The sequence below is a fragment of the Hippopotamus amphibius genome, chromosome 1 (genome assembly GCF_030028045.1).
Source record: "Hippopotamus amphibius kiboko isolate mHipAmp2 chromosome 1, mHipAmp2.hap2, whole genome shotgun sequence".
NCBI classification, from domain to species: domain Eukaryota; kingdom Metazoa; phylum Chordata; class Mammalia; order Artiodactyla; family Hippopotamidae; genus Hippopotamus; species Hippopotamus amphibius.
Genome location: NC_080186.1, coordinates 117,997,140 through 118,016,426, shown reverse-complemented (window position 1 = coordinate 118,016,426; position 19,287 = coordinate 117,997,140). Strand labels below are relative to the sequence as shown.

General features: G+C 53.9%; 3 protein-coding genes across 4 annotated transcripts; 1 reads left to right on the top strand and 2 right to left on the bottom strand.

Moving 5' to 3' along the window:
* Positions 1-6,208: 6,208 nt before the first annotated feature.
* DPM3 (dolichyl-phosphate mannosyltransferase subunit 3, regulatory) lies at positions 6,209-6,786 on the top strand. 2 transcript variants are annotated; one of them, XM_057725514.1, is made up of 2 exons: positions 6,209-6,263; positions 6,431-6,786. In XM_057725514.1, the coding sequence occupies exon 2, from the start codon at positions 6,437-6,439 to the stop codon at positions 6,713-6,715; it is 279 nt and encodes a 92-aa protein (XP_057581497.1). In that variant the 5' UTR covers positions 6,209-6,263; positions 6,431-6,436; the 3' UTR covers positions 6,716-6,786. The 2 variants fall into 2 exon arrangements, with proteins under 2 accessions (XP_057581497.1, XP_057581501.1); XM_057725518.1 differs by lacking the exon at positions 6,209-6,263 and adding an exon at positions 6,264-6,322.
* Positions 6,787-7,209: 423 nt separating this feature from the next.
* SLC50A1 (solute carrier family 50 member 1) lies at positions 7,210-9,675 on the bottom strand. Its single transcript, XM_057725503.1, is given in 7 exon segments — positions 7,210-7,539; positions 7,541-7,600; positions 7,683-7,802; positions 8,061-8,222; positions 8,809-8,932; positions 9,080-9,157; positions 9,469-9,675. Coding segments are annotated over 7 exon segments (666 nt in total). The 5' UTR covers positions 9,549-9,675; the 3' UTR covers positions 7,210-7,497.
* A 972-nt stretch (positions 9,676-10,647) lies between these two features.
* Positions 10,648-18,903, bottom strand: EFNA1 (ephrin A1). Its single transcript, XM_057725491.1, has 6 exons — positions 18,744-18,903; positions 16,578-17,029; positions 13,034-13,329; positions 11,958-12,023; positions 11,742-11,792; positions 10,648-11,567 (listed from the first exon to the last, which is right to left on the bottom strand). The coding sequence occupies exons 1-6, from the start codon at positions 18,768-18,770 to the stop codon at positions 11,455-11,457; spliced, it is 1,005 nt and encodes a 334-aa protein (XP_057581474.1). The 5' UTR covers positions 18,771-18,903; the 3' UTR covers positions 10,648-11,454.
* Positions 18,904-19,287: the final 384 nt, after the last annotated feature.

Genomic DNA, 19,287 nt, shown 5'->3' with positions numbered 1-19,287 from the left:
CCATAATGTGGGTGGGCCTCATCCAATCCACTGAAGGACTACATAGAACAAAAGGCTGACCTCCCCAGAGAAGGAGGGGATTCAGTGGCAGATAGCCCTTGGACTTGAACTGCAACATGGGCTCCGGCCTGTTGGATCCTCTCACTGGTCTATGCTCATGTAGGCTGGGACCTGGCCCTCTGTCCACTGTTCCCAGCCCCGATCAGGAGGAAGTCAAGACAGAGTGAGACCCTGCAGATTTTGGGTTTGCCAGCCTCTACAATCACATAGCCAAGACCTTAAATTTCATACATATATCTCCTACTGGTTCTGGTTCTCTGGAGAACCCTAACACACCTGTTTTAGAGAAATAAAATGGGGTAAAATGAAAGAGATTAAAACAACCTGCTCAAGATTATAAGGGAAGGCAAGGCTGCATTTGAAGTTCAGATCCATCGGTATTCGCCATGGCGCTAAACCAACACAGTTACAACACAGCATCACCTCATCTCCTCACTCTTCCCCACGCTCCCCCATCCCACTCCCAGCTTCCACGTGTCCCCTGTGCCACCTCCCAGGCTTTGCACGCGCTGTCGCCCCTGCCTGGAACAGCCGTCCAGCAGTTATCGACACTTCTCTGTCCTTCACCTCATTCAGGTTTCCATGCAAATGTCCCCCTCTCAGGGGTGCCCTTCTGACCACGCTGTACACATGGTGCACCGTCAGCCTTTAGCCCCTCACCTAGCTATAATTTTCTTCACAGTACTTCTCACTACTTGATATATCAGATATTTGTTTCCTGCCTCCCTCTATTTCATTGAAGAGTTTGTTTTCACTGCAAACTTTATTGAAAGCAGAGATTTTGTCTGTTTTGGTCCCTAGAATACTGCTTGACCTATAGTATAGTAGGTGCTCCATACATGTTTGTTAAGAGAACCAAGATCCCCACAAGCCACACACCACTGTCACACTTTGAGCTCTTTGCCGAAACTCAGCTTCCAGCCTGCATCAACTCCAAGCTGCTGAACCCTCAGAACCAGCCAAATGTTTCTCTCAGCCGCCAGCCCTGTTCGTGGGTCCCTCCTTCCTCAGGTGATCATCTTTTTCCCATCTTGGTCTCCTCTAGTTCACCTGACTCACCCAGACCCTTCTCCAATCAGCACCACAATCTCTGAGCCACCATTTCCCCCGAAAGCCTGGCTGTAATTTTGTCTGTATGTGTTTGTGTTGATTACATGTCTGTCTGTCCTGTCACCCCAATGAAGCTGTGGGTACCCTGAGGATGCCGATGGAATCAACACAACCTAATCACCTAGAACCTCAGGGACCCAGCAATCACCGTGGCACCTGTGGGCACCCAGAAAGTTCTGCTGCCTGGCAGGACACACACAGGCGCACATGGGGACCTCCCACTCCTCTAAAGGGGGAAGCTGCTGACCTGAGGGACCAGCCCCAACACAAATACTTTTAAGGGGTCTTTCTTAGATAGCCTGACCCTGGCTGGCCTTTCCAGCCTCACCTCCTGCCACTCCGCCACGGAGCAGTCTTTGTGCCAGAGACAGACACAAAGGATTACTCACTGTGAACTCAAGCTTCCCTGCCTTTGTTCAGACTTTCCCTTGGCTTTGCACGCTCCGTCCCCATCCCCCACCTGAACTCTCTTACTCACCTTTCCAGTATCACCTCGGGCTTGAGGGCCTCTTTTATAGAGGTTTATGCCTTCCCCGAAACAGTCAGTCCCTTCCTCTGTGTTGTATGTAATTTTGCATATTCCTCCACCTTTAGTATCCTTTAGAATAAGGGCTCCATGGGAATTCCCTGGTAGTCCAGTGGTTAGGACTCTGTGCTTTCACTGCTGAGGGCCTGGATTCTGTCCCTGCTCAGGGAACTAAGATCCTGCAAGCCACGAGGTATGGCAAATAAATAAATACATAAATAAATATGTAAGGGCTCTAGATTTGGAATTTGTCTCATCTCTGAAACCAAAGCTTGCCAAAGGAGAAAACTCCAACAAATGTGAGAAAGCTGAAGCTCAGAGAGGCTAAGTTACCTGCCCAAGGTCACATAGCTAAGTAAAGGAAAGAGCCAGGACCCAACCTCAAGACATCTGGGTTCTAAAAGCCCAAACTTTCAACCCCCAAGCTGTACTGCCTGCTATAATCAAGTGTACTTGTGGCCTGCTGTAGCTGCAGAAGGGTGACGGTCTGCAAACACATTGCAGAGAAAGGAGTTGGACCATAAGAATCTGCTGACTTTTTCGTCCAATGCTATCCAAAGCCAAAGACCCTGTGTCTAGCAGATGGGAGTCTCTGGAATAGTTATACTTCCTGGGACCAGGACAGCTGGGTCACTTTTCCTGGAGATCATCAAATGCTAACGTGTCCTTCCTCCTGCCCCTCATCTTACATTTATAGAAGCCCTCTGGGTTTCCCATGCTGTGCTTGGTCCTGGAGTAACAGTGGTCCTGGGTGGGCCAAGCAGGAAACAAAACACCTACAGTTCACCATGGCAAGTGCCATCTATAAAAGAGAGTCTGTGGGAGCTCAGAGGAAGAAGATGGTGTCCAACCCTGCAAGATAGGGTCAAGGCCCAGGAAGGCTACTTGCAGGACATGATGCTTGAGCTGACCATTAGAGAAATATGTACCCACATTTTCTTTTCTTTTTTTTTAAATACATTTTATTTATTTATTTATTTATTTATTTATGTATTTATTTTATTGGCTGCGTTGGGTCTGTTGCTGTGCGCGGGCTTTCTTTAGTTGTGGTGAGCAGGGGCTACTCTTCATTGTGGTGTGCGAGCTCCTCATTGCCGTGGCTTCTCTTGTTGCAGAGCATGGGCTCTAGGCACGTGGGCTTCAGTAGTTGCAGCACATGGGCTCAATAGTTGTGGCTCATGGGCTTAGTTGCTCGGCGGCATGTGGGATCTTCCTGGAGCAGGGATCAAACCCGTGTCCCCTGCATTGGCAGGTGGATTCTTAACCACTGCGCCACCTAGGAATCCCCCCACATTTTCTTGTGGCATATTTAGGCTTTCCCTTTTCACATTAAATTTTGTTTAATGCACTGGGAATTTATTTTAGTATAAGATGTGAGGCTGAAATCTAACTTAATTTACTTTTTCAAGTGGTAAGCTTGTTGCAAATGTTTTTCTTTTTAAAGTAATTTATTTATTTATTTTTTGGCTGCATTGGGTCTTCGTTGCTGAGCGAGGGCTTTCTCTAGTTGTGGCGAGCTGAGGCTACTCTTCATTGCGGTTCTCAGGCTTCTCATTAGAGTGGCTTCTCTTGCTGCGGAGCATTGACTCTAGGCAGGCAGGCTTCAATATTTGCCGCACGTGGGCTCAGTAGTTGTGCCGCACGGGCTTAGTTGCTCCAGGGCACGTGGGATCAAACCGGTGTCCCCTGCATTGGCAGGTGGATTCTTAACCAATGCGCCACCAGGGAAGTCCACAAATGTTTTTCAAATAATCCATCTTTCCTCACTCACCTGAGATGCCATCTCTATCATATGCTGCAGTGGTATATGTTTGATCTATTTCTTCACTTTTTATGCTGTTCCATTGATCTAGGTAGGGAGATGCTACACCACAGTGACAAAGTTTGCAGGCTCCGAAGTCTGATTATCTGGGGTGTGCCTCAGTTTCTTCATTTGTGAAATGGAGATAATAATAGTACCTACTTCACATGGTGCCTGAGATTATGCACAGAAAGTACTCATTACAATGCCTGGTACAGAGTAATCAATCAATGAATGTCAGCTGCTATGATGATCCCTATCTGCCCATTCCTATACCAGTAACCCAGAAAGGTGACATGACTAAGCACATAGCTTTGAGTCAGATGGGACAGTCTGCTACTTACTAGCTGCATGACCTCGGGCAAGTTACTTACCTTTCACCTTCTCTCAGCTTTGGTTTCCTCATTCATACACAGGGATGTAAGAGTACCTACTGCAGCCTGTTGTGAAAATGAAATATGCAGTGTCACACAGGGCATGACAGATAACAGCCCCTCAATGAATGCTTACTCTTTTGTTTATTATTATTATTATTACATGATAATTTATTATCTGTCTTTATGTGTTGTAGGGCAAGCCCCTTCTCATTATCTTTCCTCCCAAAATTTTCTGGGGACTGGCAATCTTTCAGGGCCAGGTCTACTGTGGGTGAATGAGATAGAACTTCTGGATCTGCAAGGCTGATGCCTGGCCCTTGAACAGCTTTGAAATTCACTGTGATTAGTGAGGTCTTGAGTGGGTAACCCGCAGGATTTTGGGGGGACTGGGGAAGGGTGTGGGTCTTTGAAGCTCATACAGCAGGTTCCTAAAAATATTTTAATTTTGCCTTAATTTTTACTTTAACAAAGGAATTTGCATAGTTTAAAAGGCCACCTAGTTCTAAAAGGCATTCACTGAAAAATAACAGTCCCCTGCCCCCACTCTCCTACCCCTACACATAGGCTCCTTTATAATCCACTCTCAAGTTTCTTTGCTGCTTTTTTGAGTACTTACCTCTATATAATTTTTGTTTGTTTTTGTTTTGGGCCGTGCTGTGCAGCTTCTGGGATCTTAGTTTCCCCACCAGGCACTGAACCCGGCCACTGCAGTGAAAGTGCTGAGTCCTAACCACTGGACTGCTAGGGAATTCCCAATATGTCTAAATAACATGCTCATATTATTTTTTTCGATTTTAGATATAATCAATTGACTGTCTGCCATGGAAAATGAGGATATATTTCTCTCTAATCCCGACTCTCCTTTATACTCTCCTCCCCCACCTTCTCAATTCAAATATATTCCAAATTTTAGTTAAAGCAACACTCACGGTTTACATTATGGCTGTGAAAATATTCTACACAGCTGAGTTATGTAGTGTTTGTACTAAGACTGTGAATCTGTAAAAACTGGTTTTGTTAATTAACATCAGGGACATGGGGCTGAGAACCTTCATTCTCTAAAATCATATAGTGATAACTTTTCTGTTTGAAATCAAGCAGTGAGAATGGAACATCCCATTCTTGTTGGAGGTTTAATGCACGTTGATTATTTTGATACAGAGAAGCAGCCTTGATTTCCAACCTAGGTGCAAAGCTTCAGATATTGGGGTTTTGGACATAACATTATACAATTATCTTCATTACATAGTTATCTATTACATAATTGCCTAAAATGAGTTATCATAACTTTGTAGTTTGCAAGTGGACCCTCAGTTCACTTCTCAGTCCAGGCTGTTGTTAACTCCTTCACTTACATCTTGTGCTTACCTTGAACCTATGAAAATACTGCTTCGTGTAAATAGTACCTGAACTCAACCCTTTCCCATAACCTGTGATGACTTGGCTTTTTCCTTTGTTTGAGGAGCAGCTCCACAGTTTCTCTGGTGTGTGCTCTCTCTTGCAGCAGCAAGTGAATAAACCAAACTGTCCAACTACAGTTACGTTCTTCGTGGCCTTTATCAGACAGGATTTTATAATTCTCTTTCCTTTCTTTTATAACCTTTGTTTTCCCTGAAGTTGATAATTGCTTGACATTTTTTTTTCTTGGTTTTCTATATACCTATCATGAATTCATCCCCGAAACTCTGAAAGATGTGTAGACACCTTCTCTTAATACCTTAAACACATCTGGTGATTCCTCTGTCCCCACAGTTTTTTTCCCTTAAAGACACCCTCCAAGAGCTCTTCTTCCTCTGGCTCCAAGTCATACTGGTTGCTCCTCTGAGTTTCTCTTTTAAAATATGACAACCTCTGTTCTAACACCTGTCTCAGGGCACAATGGTTAGTTGTCAATATATCTGTTTTCCTGACTCCTGCTTTCCTCCCTCCACCCCAGAAGGGGCCGTGTCTTAACATCTCTATTTCTCCAAAGTCTATAGTGACGCTCAAGAAACGTTCCACTGAATGAATGAATAAAAGAATAAATAAGTGAATGGATGAATGAGAGGAATTTTTGTGCAGGGGACGTGAGCTTAAGAGGAACGATATTACATTCCCACCTTGTTGCGAAGGCTTAAGGGTGTCCTCAGGCTCTCTACGAGCCCCACGCCAGCTTGGAGCAGCGTCTGGAGGGAGAAAGGCAGCACCGAAACCCCTCCGGGCCCAGGCCTCTGCTGCAGGAGGGGAGCCAGCAGAGCGCAGCCTAGGTCAAGACGACCGCCGGGAGCTCGCCAGGGGCGGCTCGAGGACTACAACTCCCACAAGGCCCTGCGGCGGCGGAGCGCGAGCCGTGGAGGATTTCGGACGCTGACGTCGGAGCCCGGCAGGGCAGGGGACGCTGGGCAGGGAGGTAAGTGTAGGTGGAGGGCTGAGTGGGGAGAGCGGGAGCGATGGAGGAATGCTCTGAGGGTAGGTGGTACGGAGGGTGGGTGAGGGAGAAGGACAGGGAGTGGGTCTCAGAGGAAGAGCGGGTAGCGGGGTGGCAGGGACCTCGAGCTCTGCTTCCTCTTCCCGCAGTGAACCATGACGAAATTAGCGCAGTGGCTGTGGGGGCTGGCGCTCCTGGGCTCCACCTGGGCGGCCCTGACCATGGGAGCCCTGGGCCTGGAGCTGCCCTCATCTTGCCGGGAGGTCCTGTGGCCGCTGCCCGCCTACTTGCTGGTGTCTGCCGGCTGCTATGCCCTGGGCACTGTGGGCTATCGCGTGGCCACTTTTCACGACTGCGAGGACGCCGCCCGCGAGCTGCAGAGCCAGATCCAGGAGGCCCGAGCCGACTTGGCCCGCAGGGGGATGCGCTTCTGACACCCTAACCCCGTTATCGCCCGGACAGCCTGCTCTCCCATCCCCCATTAAAGCGCCAGTTTATTTTCTAACTTTGGTTTGAGTATGGATGATGGGAATTGGGGATTCTGTGCACCAGCTGTTGAGAAGTGAGAGGTAGAAGAGCCGCCTTCCTGAGGCTCTGTCAGCCTTGTATCTCTGCATTCTGCTGGTGCTTCCTCCTTTTTGCTCAGAAGGAGGCAAAGACCCTCTTCTCAAGATCTCTCAGAATGGAAAAGTCATTTCACTTTCCTGGTCTTTTTAGGCCTGTTAGGAAGGACTTCTTGAAACCTATTCTTCATCACATCCAAGCTTTGTTCTTTTTAAGGCCTTCCTAGGTCTTTGCAACTTCTTGGCTCTTTCAGATACCTTTTCTGAGCCAACCCTACCAGCCCAAGAGCAGCTGTGGATCAGACCCTCCACCCTTCACCAAACCAGGCAGGTTGACTGTCCCTGAATAGAGAATGGAGACGTGATGGGCAAGGGGTAGGAAACAGTTTATTTTAAGGCACATTGTAAAGATTTCACCCCCACCTCCAAAATTAAAAAATAAAATCTTGAAAAAAAAAAAAGTGATTCATCTCCCAGGTTCCATCCAGTCTTCTAAGTAAAACTCTTTCTTTAGTCCCTGGATTCTCCAAGCAGTTCTTTTCCTTTACCACAACCCACTGCACCTGTGCAGCTGAGCAGTGGGAACAGCTGAAACAGGAGGTTTCTTTGGTAGTAGGTTGGCATTAAGGTGCCCAGTGGTCAGGTGAACTCCCTCAGGTTTGCCGCAGCTGATAGTTCCTGTCTTGCTCCTGGGGAGTATTTCCAGAAAAGCCAGAAGCGAATGAAGCTGGTGGGGATTCCTGGAAGGTTGGGCACCTGAAATCACAAGGGCTGCTATGAGGCGAGGAAGAGGTTTTTCCACCTGGTACACCTGTCACCCCGCCCCTGTTCCGCTTACCACAATGTAGGGATCTCTTAGTCGAAACCCATAGAGTGTCCAGGAGGCAGAGGTGAGGAGGGTGGCAATGGTGAGTGAAAAGGAAAGACGCTGGGTTGATTTAGTACGAATGACCTTGGCCTGTGGGAAAGGATGAAAGACACTCCTAGCGAGGCACATAGTAAATCTCCCATCTTGCCTAAGAATTTCCTCAGAAAAAATGTCAGACATTCTCCCTGATCTTCTGTTACCCAGGCTTTCCCTCCTGCCTCCCACCCACCCAAATCTACTGCCCTGTCTCCTTCCAAGATTTGGGTCTTCCCTTCCTCTGGACTGTAAGCCACCGTCTCTGGCTATGGGAGACTTATCTACCCTACCTCCCTGGACACCCCCACTCACCAAGTCAGCTAGTGGTGAGAGGTACATACTGATGGTGAAGACACTGCAGAAGAGGCCCAGCTGCTGAAGCTGGGTCTCGGGGTCGGGCACCAGGAGCCAAAAGTAGCCAAAACCCAGGACAAGGACCCCCAGCAGGGTTGCAGTCTGAAGGAGCACAGCACGCTGCAGAGTAGAGAGCAGCCTTACTTCTGGATGTGCCAGGAGTCCTCTGTGACTCTGCTGCTAGAATGAATTCATCCTGCCCTCTGCCAGGCTCCAGTTGGGAAGCCAACTTTTGCCTAGGCCTCCAGTATTGCGCTTGTCACATCCCCTTTCCCACCAGTGACTTGAGCACATGTCTGATCCACCCACAACCCTGGAGGTTTCTAGGAGAGGGAATGGTATCTGTTTTTGGTGAGTTTGCTACACAGAGTAGGAGCTTAATGCTTGTGTGAATGGGGAAGCAGAGCGAATTATCTCTCAGCCAGGGGCACTGACTTTGAAAGAACTGTGGAGACAAAATCCCTTTCCACTCAGTTTGTTGGGCAGCAAGGCACCATCAGGCTAGGCAGAGCTACCAGCTTTGCCAGAATGGGGGACAATATGTGAGTCTCAGAAGGCTGGCTTCATGGAGGAAGGAGGACTGCAAAGCTGGAGGGGTCTTCCAGGAAAAGTTGGCAGTGCCGGCCAGTTTTATAGTCTTCTAGGAAACAGTATTTGCCTTGCCAGCGAGGCAGGGCAGGGCATGTAGCAGAGGAAGGGCCTCTACCTTCCGATGACAGTAGCGCAGATACACCAAGATATACATGGTCTGAAGCACAGCACCCACGCCGTTAACGACGATTAGCGTCCAGTTTCCCTTCAGGGCCCCATAGCTCAGCCAGCTCAGGTTGCTGCAGGGAGGAGCGGGGGGACACACGCTCGCGGGGTTGAGTGTGAGCGGGGAGGGGGGGACCCGAAGGTCCTCATCCACATTCCTCCTCACCCCTCCCCAACCTCCCTCAGACAGCCTTTCCCGCCGCAGGAACCGCCCCTCTCACTTGACATCCGTGGTGAGAAAGGGCAGGAACTGGACACTATCCACGCTCCGAGTCATCTGCATGTGCTTGAGGTCCGAGCTGTAACGGGGACCCGAAGGCAGGGGGGAAAGGTGGAAAGGGAGAACTAGGCTGCTGGGGAGTCGAAATCCCCGATGTCTGTCATCCTTTCCGGACAACGACAGACCCCCGGCCCTACCCTCCTCAGCTCCCTGGCCTTCTCCCCCAAGTCAAGTGACCAGCCTCGCCCTTGCGCCCCAGCCCTCTCGGTCCGATTCCACTTTGACTCTAGGTTCCAGATGCAGCCTGAGGCTGCGGCCACGTCTCTGTCCCCCCTCTCTCCTTTCCTGACTTCCTGTTCCTGCCCCATCCCAGCCCGTCCGCGCTCTCACAGGCCCGTGGAGAACATGCCGAGGGTGAAGAGCACGCAAGCTCCGGAAAGAAGCGAGTCGGCCAAGCCGCCCGCCTCCATCCCTCCCGGAGTCGGACCCCGAGCTCGGCGCCGGGCGCCAGCTAGCAGGATCCCGAGCCCGCGAGGCCGGAGCCCCGCCCCTTCGCGGCCCCGGCTCCGCCCCTGCGCGCTCGGCCGTCCCCCCGGAAACTGAACCGGAACCCGGCCCACTCCTAGAACGTCAGGCCTGAGCTCGGCCCCGCCCCTCCGAGGGCCAGTCCCGCCCCTCCGAGGGCCAGTCCCGACCCCGCCCGCCCACTTTCGGCTCGCGGGGCTGCGGGTCTTAACGTTGCTCTGTCTGCTGGCCCGTCTCATAACTAAGGCTCCGCGGATTCGTCCCCAGCATCAGCCGCTCCACACTCTCTGCTTCCTCCTTGGATCACCTAGACCCCCAGCCTCAACTCGCTTTCCCACCGGCCCGCGAGCCTACGTGGTAGAACTCAAACAAAAGCTTGCTAGGCGGACTTCAGTACGCTTCCCATGCAGGGCCCCAGCTCAGAACTTCAATTGCCCAGGACTTGGGAGACTTTTCCCTGTTTGCTGAAGCCTCTTTCCGGTCTTTTCCCTAAATAACAGGGACTGCCAGGAATCACCAAGTCTTTGTGAGATGCCCTCCCCCTTCAGCCACACTGCCAACTTTCCGTGACTTGGCCAATCAGTTGGCCAAACGTGTATCACTGACCCCCCCCCCAGTCCAACCGACTTGCTGCTGGGAACTTTCGCTCCCAGCCTCCCACACGTCTCTGCTGGTGGGGCTGTGGGGCAGGCTGCATGCCTCAGCTGGCGTTCAGAGCGGCTGCCCTGACTCACCCAGTAGCGTGAGGACCTGAACAGTATGCCAAAGCCCAGCGCTGAGAGGATGGGAGTGGGGGCAGAGGTTGGACAGGAGGAACTTCCAGAGTGGGGTGCAGTCTAGAACCCGAGAGACTGCTGTGGGGAGCACTCCTGTCCAGGCGACCCTCAGAAGAGGAAACACCCCACCCTTTTGGCCTGGTGAGGGGCATGTATTCTTTCCAGAGAGAGGGGAAAAAATTCAAACCCAATTGCTACCGATATAGCACAGAACCTAGCAAGCAGCAGGGACTCAATGGCCATAAATTAGGATAGAGGGGCAGAAAAGCATGTCCAAAAAAAACCACAAATACATTGCTTTATTTTGAGACAAACATCATTGTATAAAAAAACTCCAGTTGTAGAAATCAGCATGGACACATATCAAGTTCATGTACAGATTCTGTACTCCTGGGCCCTGCCCTTCAGGCTACAGTCTAAACACAGACTCTGTGCACATGGGCACCGCCCTTCCAGCCACACTCTCGGAACAGGTTGGCACAGCCCCCCTGCTGGCGCAGCTCTGCGGATGATGCCCCAGGATGGGAGAGGATGCAGAGCCTGGCCACAAACCTCTCCATGGCAGCTCCACAGAGGAAATTCTTGAGGGAGATGCTGGGTCAGCCCAAGCATGCTGCCTCTCCTGTGACTGGCTCCCCAGCAAGAAACTGTCCCTTGCTTTTCCTTCAGAACCATCCTGGCTCTCTCTGGGAGGGGCATCTTTGCCAAGCTCAGTGTCCATCCGCCATGACCCCAAACCGCTTCCAGCTCGGTTCCCACAGTGCCCTTAAGAGGCCATGTCCACACGGCTTGTTTCTTTGGCTTAAGGGCAGGAATGGAGGGGACACGACTGTCTCCACGTCTCTGTGCATCCCTCTGAGGTGGAGGTGGGGATGGCACTGACAGGCTTGCCGACCTCCTTTGGGTTGAAACCCTTCATACTGACCCGTTTTGAGGCTGCTGGGTGGCAACGTGTGTATGTGGTAGGAGTGGTTCCCAGGACTGGGGCTTTGGGAGGGGCCCCAGGCAGGTGAGGGAGGCCCGCCCTGCCTCCTCAGGCCAGTTCCAATCCTTGTAATAGATGTGGCATACACCTTCACGGGGTTTGTAGCAGCAGGAATGGCAGGAGCAGCACAGCCCAGGCGAGTGGGAAGAGGCGGGGGGCGGCACTGTGACCAATGCTGTGTAGAACCTGCACCTCTGGGTCATCTGCAGGGTGAGAGGGCAAAGGTCCCCAAGGTGAGCGGCCCTCCTCCTGGCACTGGCCCTCGGCCCAACAAGGTTTCTCCTGCGCCGGCCTGGCAAAGGAGCCACCTCCTGTATCCAACCTCTTCAAGCAGACCCCCTTGTGTGCCCCAGGCCCAATTAGCTTCAGCCACCTACCTGCTGGAAGTCTCTTCTCCTGTGCATTGGCATGGGCCTGAGGACTGTGAGCTGAAAGATAAGGGTGGTCGTAGCTCAGGTACTTGGTGCACCAAGGAGGCAGAAGGATGGGAATGCTGGTGGGCTGGGCAGGGGGACTTCCCAACCATCCCAGGTGACTAGACCAGGCCCAGGATAGGGAAGGAGGAAGGAGGCCCACAGGGCCCTGACACTCACTGGTTTTGCCATTGACGGTCACCTTCAGCCTCAAGCACTGGTCTTCCTGGTGGTGGATGGGTTTGGCTACAAAATAAATGCAGACCGTGTTAAGGGAGGAAACTTTGCTGGAAGAAAATATAAGCGCAAATGCCTCTGGCCTTGCTTTCTTGGTCCCTACTCATTTTAATCCCTCCCTTCCCTCTCATCTTTGATTCTCACCTTCCTTAGTTTTTGCCCACTTTCTATCCCAAGTTCAGTCCAAGCTCCCATTCTTGGGAATAACCCTTGACTTTGGAAGTGGCAGTAAAAAGAACATAGACACGGTCTCCTCCCCGTAGTCCATCCTCCACTCCTCCCGACCTGAAGTTGGGGCAAACCTGCACAATACGCTCCCCTTACCCAGCCACTCTGTCCTTGCCCTGCCTAAATCTCAGTGACAGGATCAGGCCTGGATTCATTCTATACAAAGCTGATCTTACAACTCATAAAATCCACTGGTGGCTCTTCACTGCCCTCAGGATAAAGTCCAAACTTCTTAGCACTTCCTAGGCCCCCATGCTCTACCCTGTCTACTTCTCCAAGCTCCTATCGCCCCACTTCCAAGTGTCCCTCCTGCTCTAGCCAGCCTAAACCATATGGAGTTCCCTGAAGGTGTCATGCTCTCTTTGCACATGTCCCCTTGCCTGGCCAGCTCCTCTGCTTGTCCTAAGCTCTTGAGTCATCTTCCCCAGGAAGCCTTCTCTGAGGTGCACCCCCTCCCCAAGACTGGCAGGTACTCAAGTCATGTTCTCAGGGCTCCGGAGCTCGTATTTACCATACCACCCTGTTCTAATGATCTGTTAATCTACGTATGTCCCTTTCCTGTTTTCTGGAGGACAGGGACTCTGTAGTGTTTTATCTCTGTGCCTATAGTGCCAAGCAGAGTGCCCAGGACATAGGAGAAATTCACTCCACATTTATCATGGGAATGAATGAAAACAGTATTCAGGATTGGAAGGGGCTGTCTACTGCTTGCTTTCCCACCAAAGCATATACATCACGCCAGGTGCCTCCCCTAGTGTGTGCCCCTGCGTGCATGCCACCCGGGCACTCACAGATGTAGTAGTAGCTGTGTCCCTCTTTGAACTCCTTGCCCAGGGTAAAGGGTGTGAAGCGCTGGAACTTCTCAGACAGCTTCTCCGGGCCGTGCCTGGCACTGGGCTGGTTGCACTGCCAGCGGACCTGGTCCTTGGACTGGGGTTGGCACAGCTGGTACTGCTCATGCTCCACCAGGTACAGTGTGTACCGCTCCATGGCAGCATCTGCCACAGACTCATCCTCGTAATGAGGACAGATGATGTCCAGGTAGTCATTTAGCCGCACATGCACTGTGTAGTCCTCATTCCGAAACCTGGGCATGCGCAGTGGGGGAGAAACCAGGCGGTCACTTGGAAGCCAGGCCAGAGCCTTGAGCTTCCAAATGTTTACAAGACCCCCCCAAAAGATTTTTTTAAAAAAAATTCAACTCTTAGTATTTAATTAACTGATCTTGATCTCAAATATCTTTCCCCCATCTCCAAACATCCCCCCACCATCACTGTCTGCCACGGATCCTCTAAATAGCATCCACTTAGTATCTTTCAGGTACCAAAGTACTTCCCATAACCTTCCTGATATTTACCCAAGGATGGGCTTCTAAATATTTCCTTAGCTCACTCTTCTGCCTATATTTCCCCAACTCTGTTCTACCACTTGCTCCTTTAAATGCTATTAGACCTCAATCGGAGACCCCACTGGCCCATTCTATAACCAAGATCCATGTAACCCTTTCTCTTTCCCATGTTAGTACCTGGCGCCCAACAATCTGTCTTCACTTCTCTCACTCCACTCACTTTTCCCCCTGACCCACTGAGTATATCTCACATTGTTCAACTTCACTTTTCCCCCAACACCCAGACATCCACACCCAGAGATAATGCCCAGTCCTTTTAAGTTAAATTGCTTTCATCAGTTCATCCAGTCCCCTCAAATCTCCCCTTCTAGCTACTCAAATCTATGCTCAGCTCTCCCTGTCAACTTCTCTCAAAGCTCCCCAAAACCTCTCCGTCCCTTTACCTCCAAAAGCCATACTTCTACCTCCCACGAAATGAACTCCAGAAATGCTGGAGTTCTCAGATCTGAGAAGGCCTCTCCCCTCCCTCTTCCCAAGGTGGAGCCAGCTCCCCTCCCCTAGCCCAGTCCCCCCAGGCTCCACAGGCTCCAGCCAGACTGCCCACCGGCCCCTCCCCCGCAGCTGTAGACACCTGGCTCCAGTCTGGGTGGGGTCCTAGTAGGGGGAAAAGTGCCTCCCCACCTCCCTCTCCAAGCGGCCAGTTTCTCTGAATTCCCCCAAGCACTGCCAGCTAGAGACTCAGCAAAGTTGGCTGCCAACGTGCTTCAAACCAAAGCCAGGGGCATGAGTGGTGGGGGAGGGGCAGGGGTTAGGCCAAGAGGCCTCTGAGGTGGGCACCCACTGCCCAGTCAGCATGACCCTTAAAAGGCCTGGCTTTGCAGGAGCATACCAGCACTGCGGCTAGGCTTACCAAGGCCCCTCCCCCACCCTGGGGAAAAGGGGGAGGGGAGAGAGAGGAGCAGAGAGAGGCTTTTAAAATTCCTCTCTGGAGAGATAAACATAGAAGCCATTTCAGAACAGGTATTTCAGCTCTGGGCCTGGCGTCTTTCCTCCATTCCCGTGACGGGCACTGACTCACTCCTCATCTACCTCTGCCACCCGCCCCAGCATTCATGAGAACTTATGAAAATTTCCCTTGTCAAATGTGGACAGCCCCCAGGACCCCAGGATGGCCCAGTGCCCACTTGCGCTGGGCACTGTCCTCCAGGCAAAGCGAGGTGACGGGTGTGAATGGGTGGGGTACCTGCCCCTCCAGCACCAAGGAGGCCAGTGTGCAGCTCACAGCGGCACTGCCCTTCTCCCCATGCTGCCCCCTGTCTGGCGACTGGAGATCCCAGGGCTGATGCCCACTGCCCTGAGTCACCCATGCCAGTCTCACACCCGCCCAGCTCACTGCCACCTCATCTTGCCCTCCAGCTGGGCCTGGCTTGGCTGCTTGTAGACTCCACTCTGGGCTGGCTTCCCTTTAGTCCTGGGTATGGTAGAGTGTGTGTGTGTGTGTGTGTGTGTGTGTGTGTCCAGATGGACGGGGCAGAAGCTGTGCTCGGTGGGAGCACCCATCACCCCCCTCCTGGGGGTACAACCTGCTCCACTTAGCACTCCTTTGACTCTTGCTGTCCATCTGGGAAAGGGGGGCGGCGGCGTCAGGGAAGGCGGGGAGGGGGGGCAAGGAAGAGGCTCCTTCCTGAAAGAGAGGAAACCTGGGAGCTTGGGAACGGAAAAGGCCAGGGTCCCCCCCTCCCTACTCATGGCTTCCTGTCCCCTCCTCCTCCTTCAGCCAACACCTGGCATGGGCATAAACAGGGACTTTGCTCTCTCCCTCTAGGACAAGATTGGGTCAAAGAAGCAAAGAACAGACAGCAAGGAGTGAGGTGACAGAGGGCTGACTGCACTGCCCTGTCAGGCGGGTGATGGGCGAGAGGGCACTGCCCTCTGGAGTTGGCAGCTGGCTGTTCCCTCCCTGCCCAACAGGCCACAGACCAGACCCTCCACCAGGCAATGCTGCCACAGGGTCAGAGGAAACCGGCACAATCTATTTCTCAAGGGGAGCGGGGGGTAGGCCTGCTAGGGCTTGGGGTGGCCGAGCTGAGTGAAGTGTTTTTCCTGACCCCAAGGTGTCCGGCCCTCCTCTCCTTACTCCACCCTACCTCCCTCTCCTGTTTTCCTGCAAATATAGTTCCCATAACTTCAGAAAACTCAAGAACAAAGAACAAAGGGTCCGATGAAGCTTCTTCCTCCCCAAACCATTTGCCTCACAGCCCTAAACCTGCTCAGGAGAAATTAACTCCTTCCTGCCCAGAGCCCTTTGTAACCTTTTTAACCCTTTCTTGTTCTCCAGAATCTTTCCATCGACCTCCCTCTCCCCTTCTTTTCAGTTTTACTCCCTGAGCCTCAGATACAGGTGACTCCCTCAAGCCTACCCACACTCAGCATATGCCTTACTCATGCCACCTCGAAAGACCCTTGGGAGGGGAGGGCTTTCCAGGGTCACCTTAAATACAGAATGAACACTTCATGCCGGCAGCCCAGGTCCCTCCTGAAGGGTCCTTCCAGGATTACAGTAAGCATTCTGCTTACTCCGGATTATCAGGACCTGTCATTGTGGCCAGATACCCAAGTAACACGGGAGAGGCACAGAGGCTTTCGCAGTGGCAGGGCCTAGAACAAGAGCTCTGGCGGCCAGAGAGAGAGTGGTCCCTGCTAGAGGCAGGAACTGCTCAGCGTGGGTCCCTCACTTCGGAGTAATCGGGGTGCCAGAGGGAAGGAAAAGAGGGGCAGAGACAGTGCCTTTGGAAGCAGACGCGGGCAGGGTCCTGCCCTGGGCTGGGGTACTCCCAGTCATGGGGGAGAAGAAAATCTATGGGACCCCTCCCGCCTCTGGTCACCTCCCCAAGACTCAGGTTAGGGGCTGGCCGGGGCGGTTAACCTGGAGTGGGGAGCAGTGCCAACCAGGCGCCCAGGCTGTCGGCCGGAGACTCGGGGCTTACTTGGGGTTTGAACTGTTCCAGAAGACGGTGTGGCGGTCAGCAGCGGCCAGACTGCAGCACAGACCCAAGAGAGGGGCCCAGAGGAACTCCATAGCGCGGGGCCTGGCCAGGCCGGGCCGGGGCGAGGGACTCCTCGGGCTCTGGGTTCCCGCAGGCTTTCTCGGCGGCGCAGTCAGCACCGCGCTCGCAGCTCTGGCCCCTCCGCCTCGCGACTCCGCCTTTTGGGCCGGCGCCGCCCGACACCCCGCCCCGCCCCCGCCCCGCCCCGCCCGGCGCGCGGCTGCCCTGGGCCTGGGGGCTGGGGAGGTGGAGGAGGGGAGGTGGAGGAGGGGAGGGCAAGGGGGAGGGGAGGAGAGCCGAGGGGAGGAGAGCGAAGCGCGCACCTCCGCGCGGCAAATCTGCTCAGCGCCGCGTGCTTGCTCACTCGTGGGTCCGCGTGCAGCTTTGTGGGCCTGTGCGGGGTGGTGGGTCAGTGTCCCGGGCGCAGTGGCGCAGCCGGTGAAGGGAACGAACTCTACGTGCAGGTCCGCAAACACGCGGCTGCGGGACCTGGGTGGCGGCGCCGCGCGCCGATCTTGCAGGGTGCGAGGTTGCGGAAAGGTCCCGCACCTTTGCCGAGCCTTGCACGCCCAGGCTCGGGCGCCCGCGTTCCCACACTCTCCTCCTACCCACCCCCTTCCCGGACTCTGCGCTCGGCTGCCCCTCCCCACACATGCGGCTGTTTGTTTTTGTTGGGTTTGTCAATGTTGTCTTTGTTCGGGAGATTGTGTCATCGCCTAGATGCCGGGAATAAAGTGCGACCCTGTGTGTGATCAAGTGTGTAACGTGTGCGGCCGGAGCTAAGGGCGCCTCTGTCCGTCAGTGCCCTTGAGAGGGAGGAACACTCGGGATCCTGGGCCCGCGGGGTGGTCGCTCTTGTTTCTAGGGCTACTTAGAGCACTAATGACCTCTGTGTGTGTGTGTGCCAACGCGTGTGTACCGTGTGAACAGGCTTTGAATAGGGACTGTGAGAATCTGGGCCTGAAGGGTGACAAACTGTAACCACACATGTGCATCTGGCATGTATAAATACGTGTGATGGCGCGTAAGTGTGAAAACGTTTGTGAGTAGTATCACAGCCGCGTGTGGGGGAGTGTGTGAAACTTTGGCGTACGCATGCTAATGTTTGTGAACAGAGTGTGAAGAGGAGGGCAAACGTGCACGTCTGGGGGCGGAAGGCGGGGAGGGGGTTTTTTGTGCTGCGTTCCAGGCTGGGCGGCTGGGTCTGGCCCAGTTTGGGCTAGGTCTCCCAGTCAGTCAGGCCCCAGTATCCAGCTCGGCCCCCTCCTCCTGAGCCGTGTAAACAAACCCGCTGGAATTCGCCTCTCGGGGCTCCTCTCCCCGCCGGGATCTGCAGCCGCCTGGAGCGGGGGTTGGCGGGTGGGTGTCTGCCTCCCAGCTCTCTGGGTGGAGAGGGCGGGCAGGTGTTTGATTAGGTTCGTGTGTGTGTGTGTGTGTGTGTGTGTGTGTGTGTGTGTGTGTGTGTATGTGTGTGTGTGTGTGTGTTCTGGAGCTGGAGGTCGGAATGCTGTATGCCTGCGTGCGTTTGGTGGTTCACGTGTGTGACTATGTGGCTGTTTGCATGCGCGCCCGAAGTTGATTTTGCTTCTGTGCACCCCTGGCCAGCCCTTCCACGCGGCTGCGCAACGCGGGAAGCCGCAGAGCCGGGGCCCCCGAGAGGCTCGGGCCCAGCTTCCCCGGTTCCCAGGCTGTTTCATCCTCCTCTTTTACGGCCAGGCCTGGCCACAGCCCCTGTAATTACGCGGGGCCGGGACGCCGCGGCTAGTCCTGCGCTGACCCTGCTGGGGAGGAGCCTGGGGCGGGGGAGGGCCTGGGCCCGCCCCCACCCCGCTTGGGGCGCGAGCCGCTGGAGGCCGACTCGGCCCGGTTCGCCGTGCGTAAGATAAATATTTACGCCGCGTGGACGAGGTGCTTGGCCCGATAACCCCGCGGCCAGATCCCGGCCAGGCTTTGCACACGGCCCCTACCTCCACCCCTTCTCGCGCACCTGCCCCAGGCGACGTGGCCGGCCCCGCGTTTACCCGAGGTGCAGCCCGCCCCTCCCGCCGGGGCCGAAGTCTACCCGCGATCAGCCCCAGGGCGCCGCCTCACGCGCGTTTTGCTCACCTGGGAGGACACCTGGGTGTCGGCCATCCACGTGTCCCCTGCGAGATTACCCCATCCCCCAGCCCGTGTCCAATGGAATCGAAGTCCCACGAGGGCGGGGGTTTTTGCCTGTTCACTGCTGTAACGCCAGCGCCTGGCACAGCACCTAGCACACGTAGTAGGTGGTCAAGAAGTCTTTGTTGAGTGAGTGACATCACTGCTCAGTGTTACTTCTGCGCGACGCACTGCTCTGAAAAGAAACCAGAAGGGTTAGAGAAGGAAGGGGTGATGGTAGTTCTTCGGAGAGGGTGGCCCAGGATTGCGCCCTGCATGAGTCGCTTTGGGGCACATTGCCCCGTTTCTCTGACCGCCAGGATTTCTGGGCGGGAACGTGTGAGGTCCCCTGGGCTGCGCGGCTGGGGCTGGGCAGGTTCGGACTCGCTCGGCCCCAGCCGGCGGGGCCACGTCCGTTCCCGCCCTGCCTGCGTCTAGGACTGGAGCAAGCCGGGTGGAGAAGAGGTGGGGGGAGATTCGGGGTACGAACGGGACGCGGAGCCCTCCTTCC

Coding starts and splice junctions, on each gene's coding strand:
- DPM3 (XM_057725514.1), top strand. CDS start 6,437: ATGACGAAATTAGCGCAGTGGCTGTGGGGGCTGGCGCTCCTGGGCTCC.
- EFNA1 (XM_057725491.1), bottom strand. CDS start 18,770: ATGGCCGACACCCAGGTGTCCTCCCAG. Junction 17,030..18,743: donor ACACCCAGGTGTCCTCCCAG/GTGAGCAAAACG, acceptor CACCCCGCACAG/GCCCACAAAGCTGCACGCGG. Junction 12,024..13,033: donor ACACAGCTACTACTACATCT/GTGAGTGCCCGG, acceptor TTTATTTTGTAG/CCAAACCCATCCACCACCAG.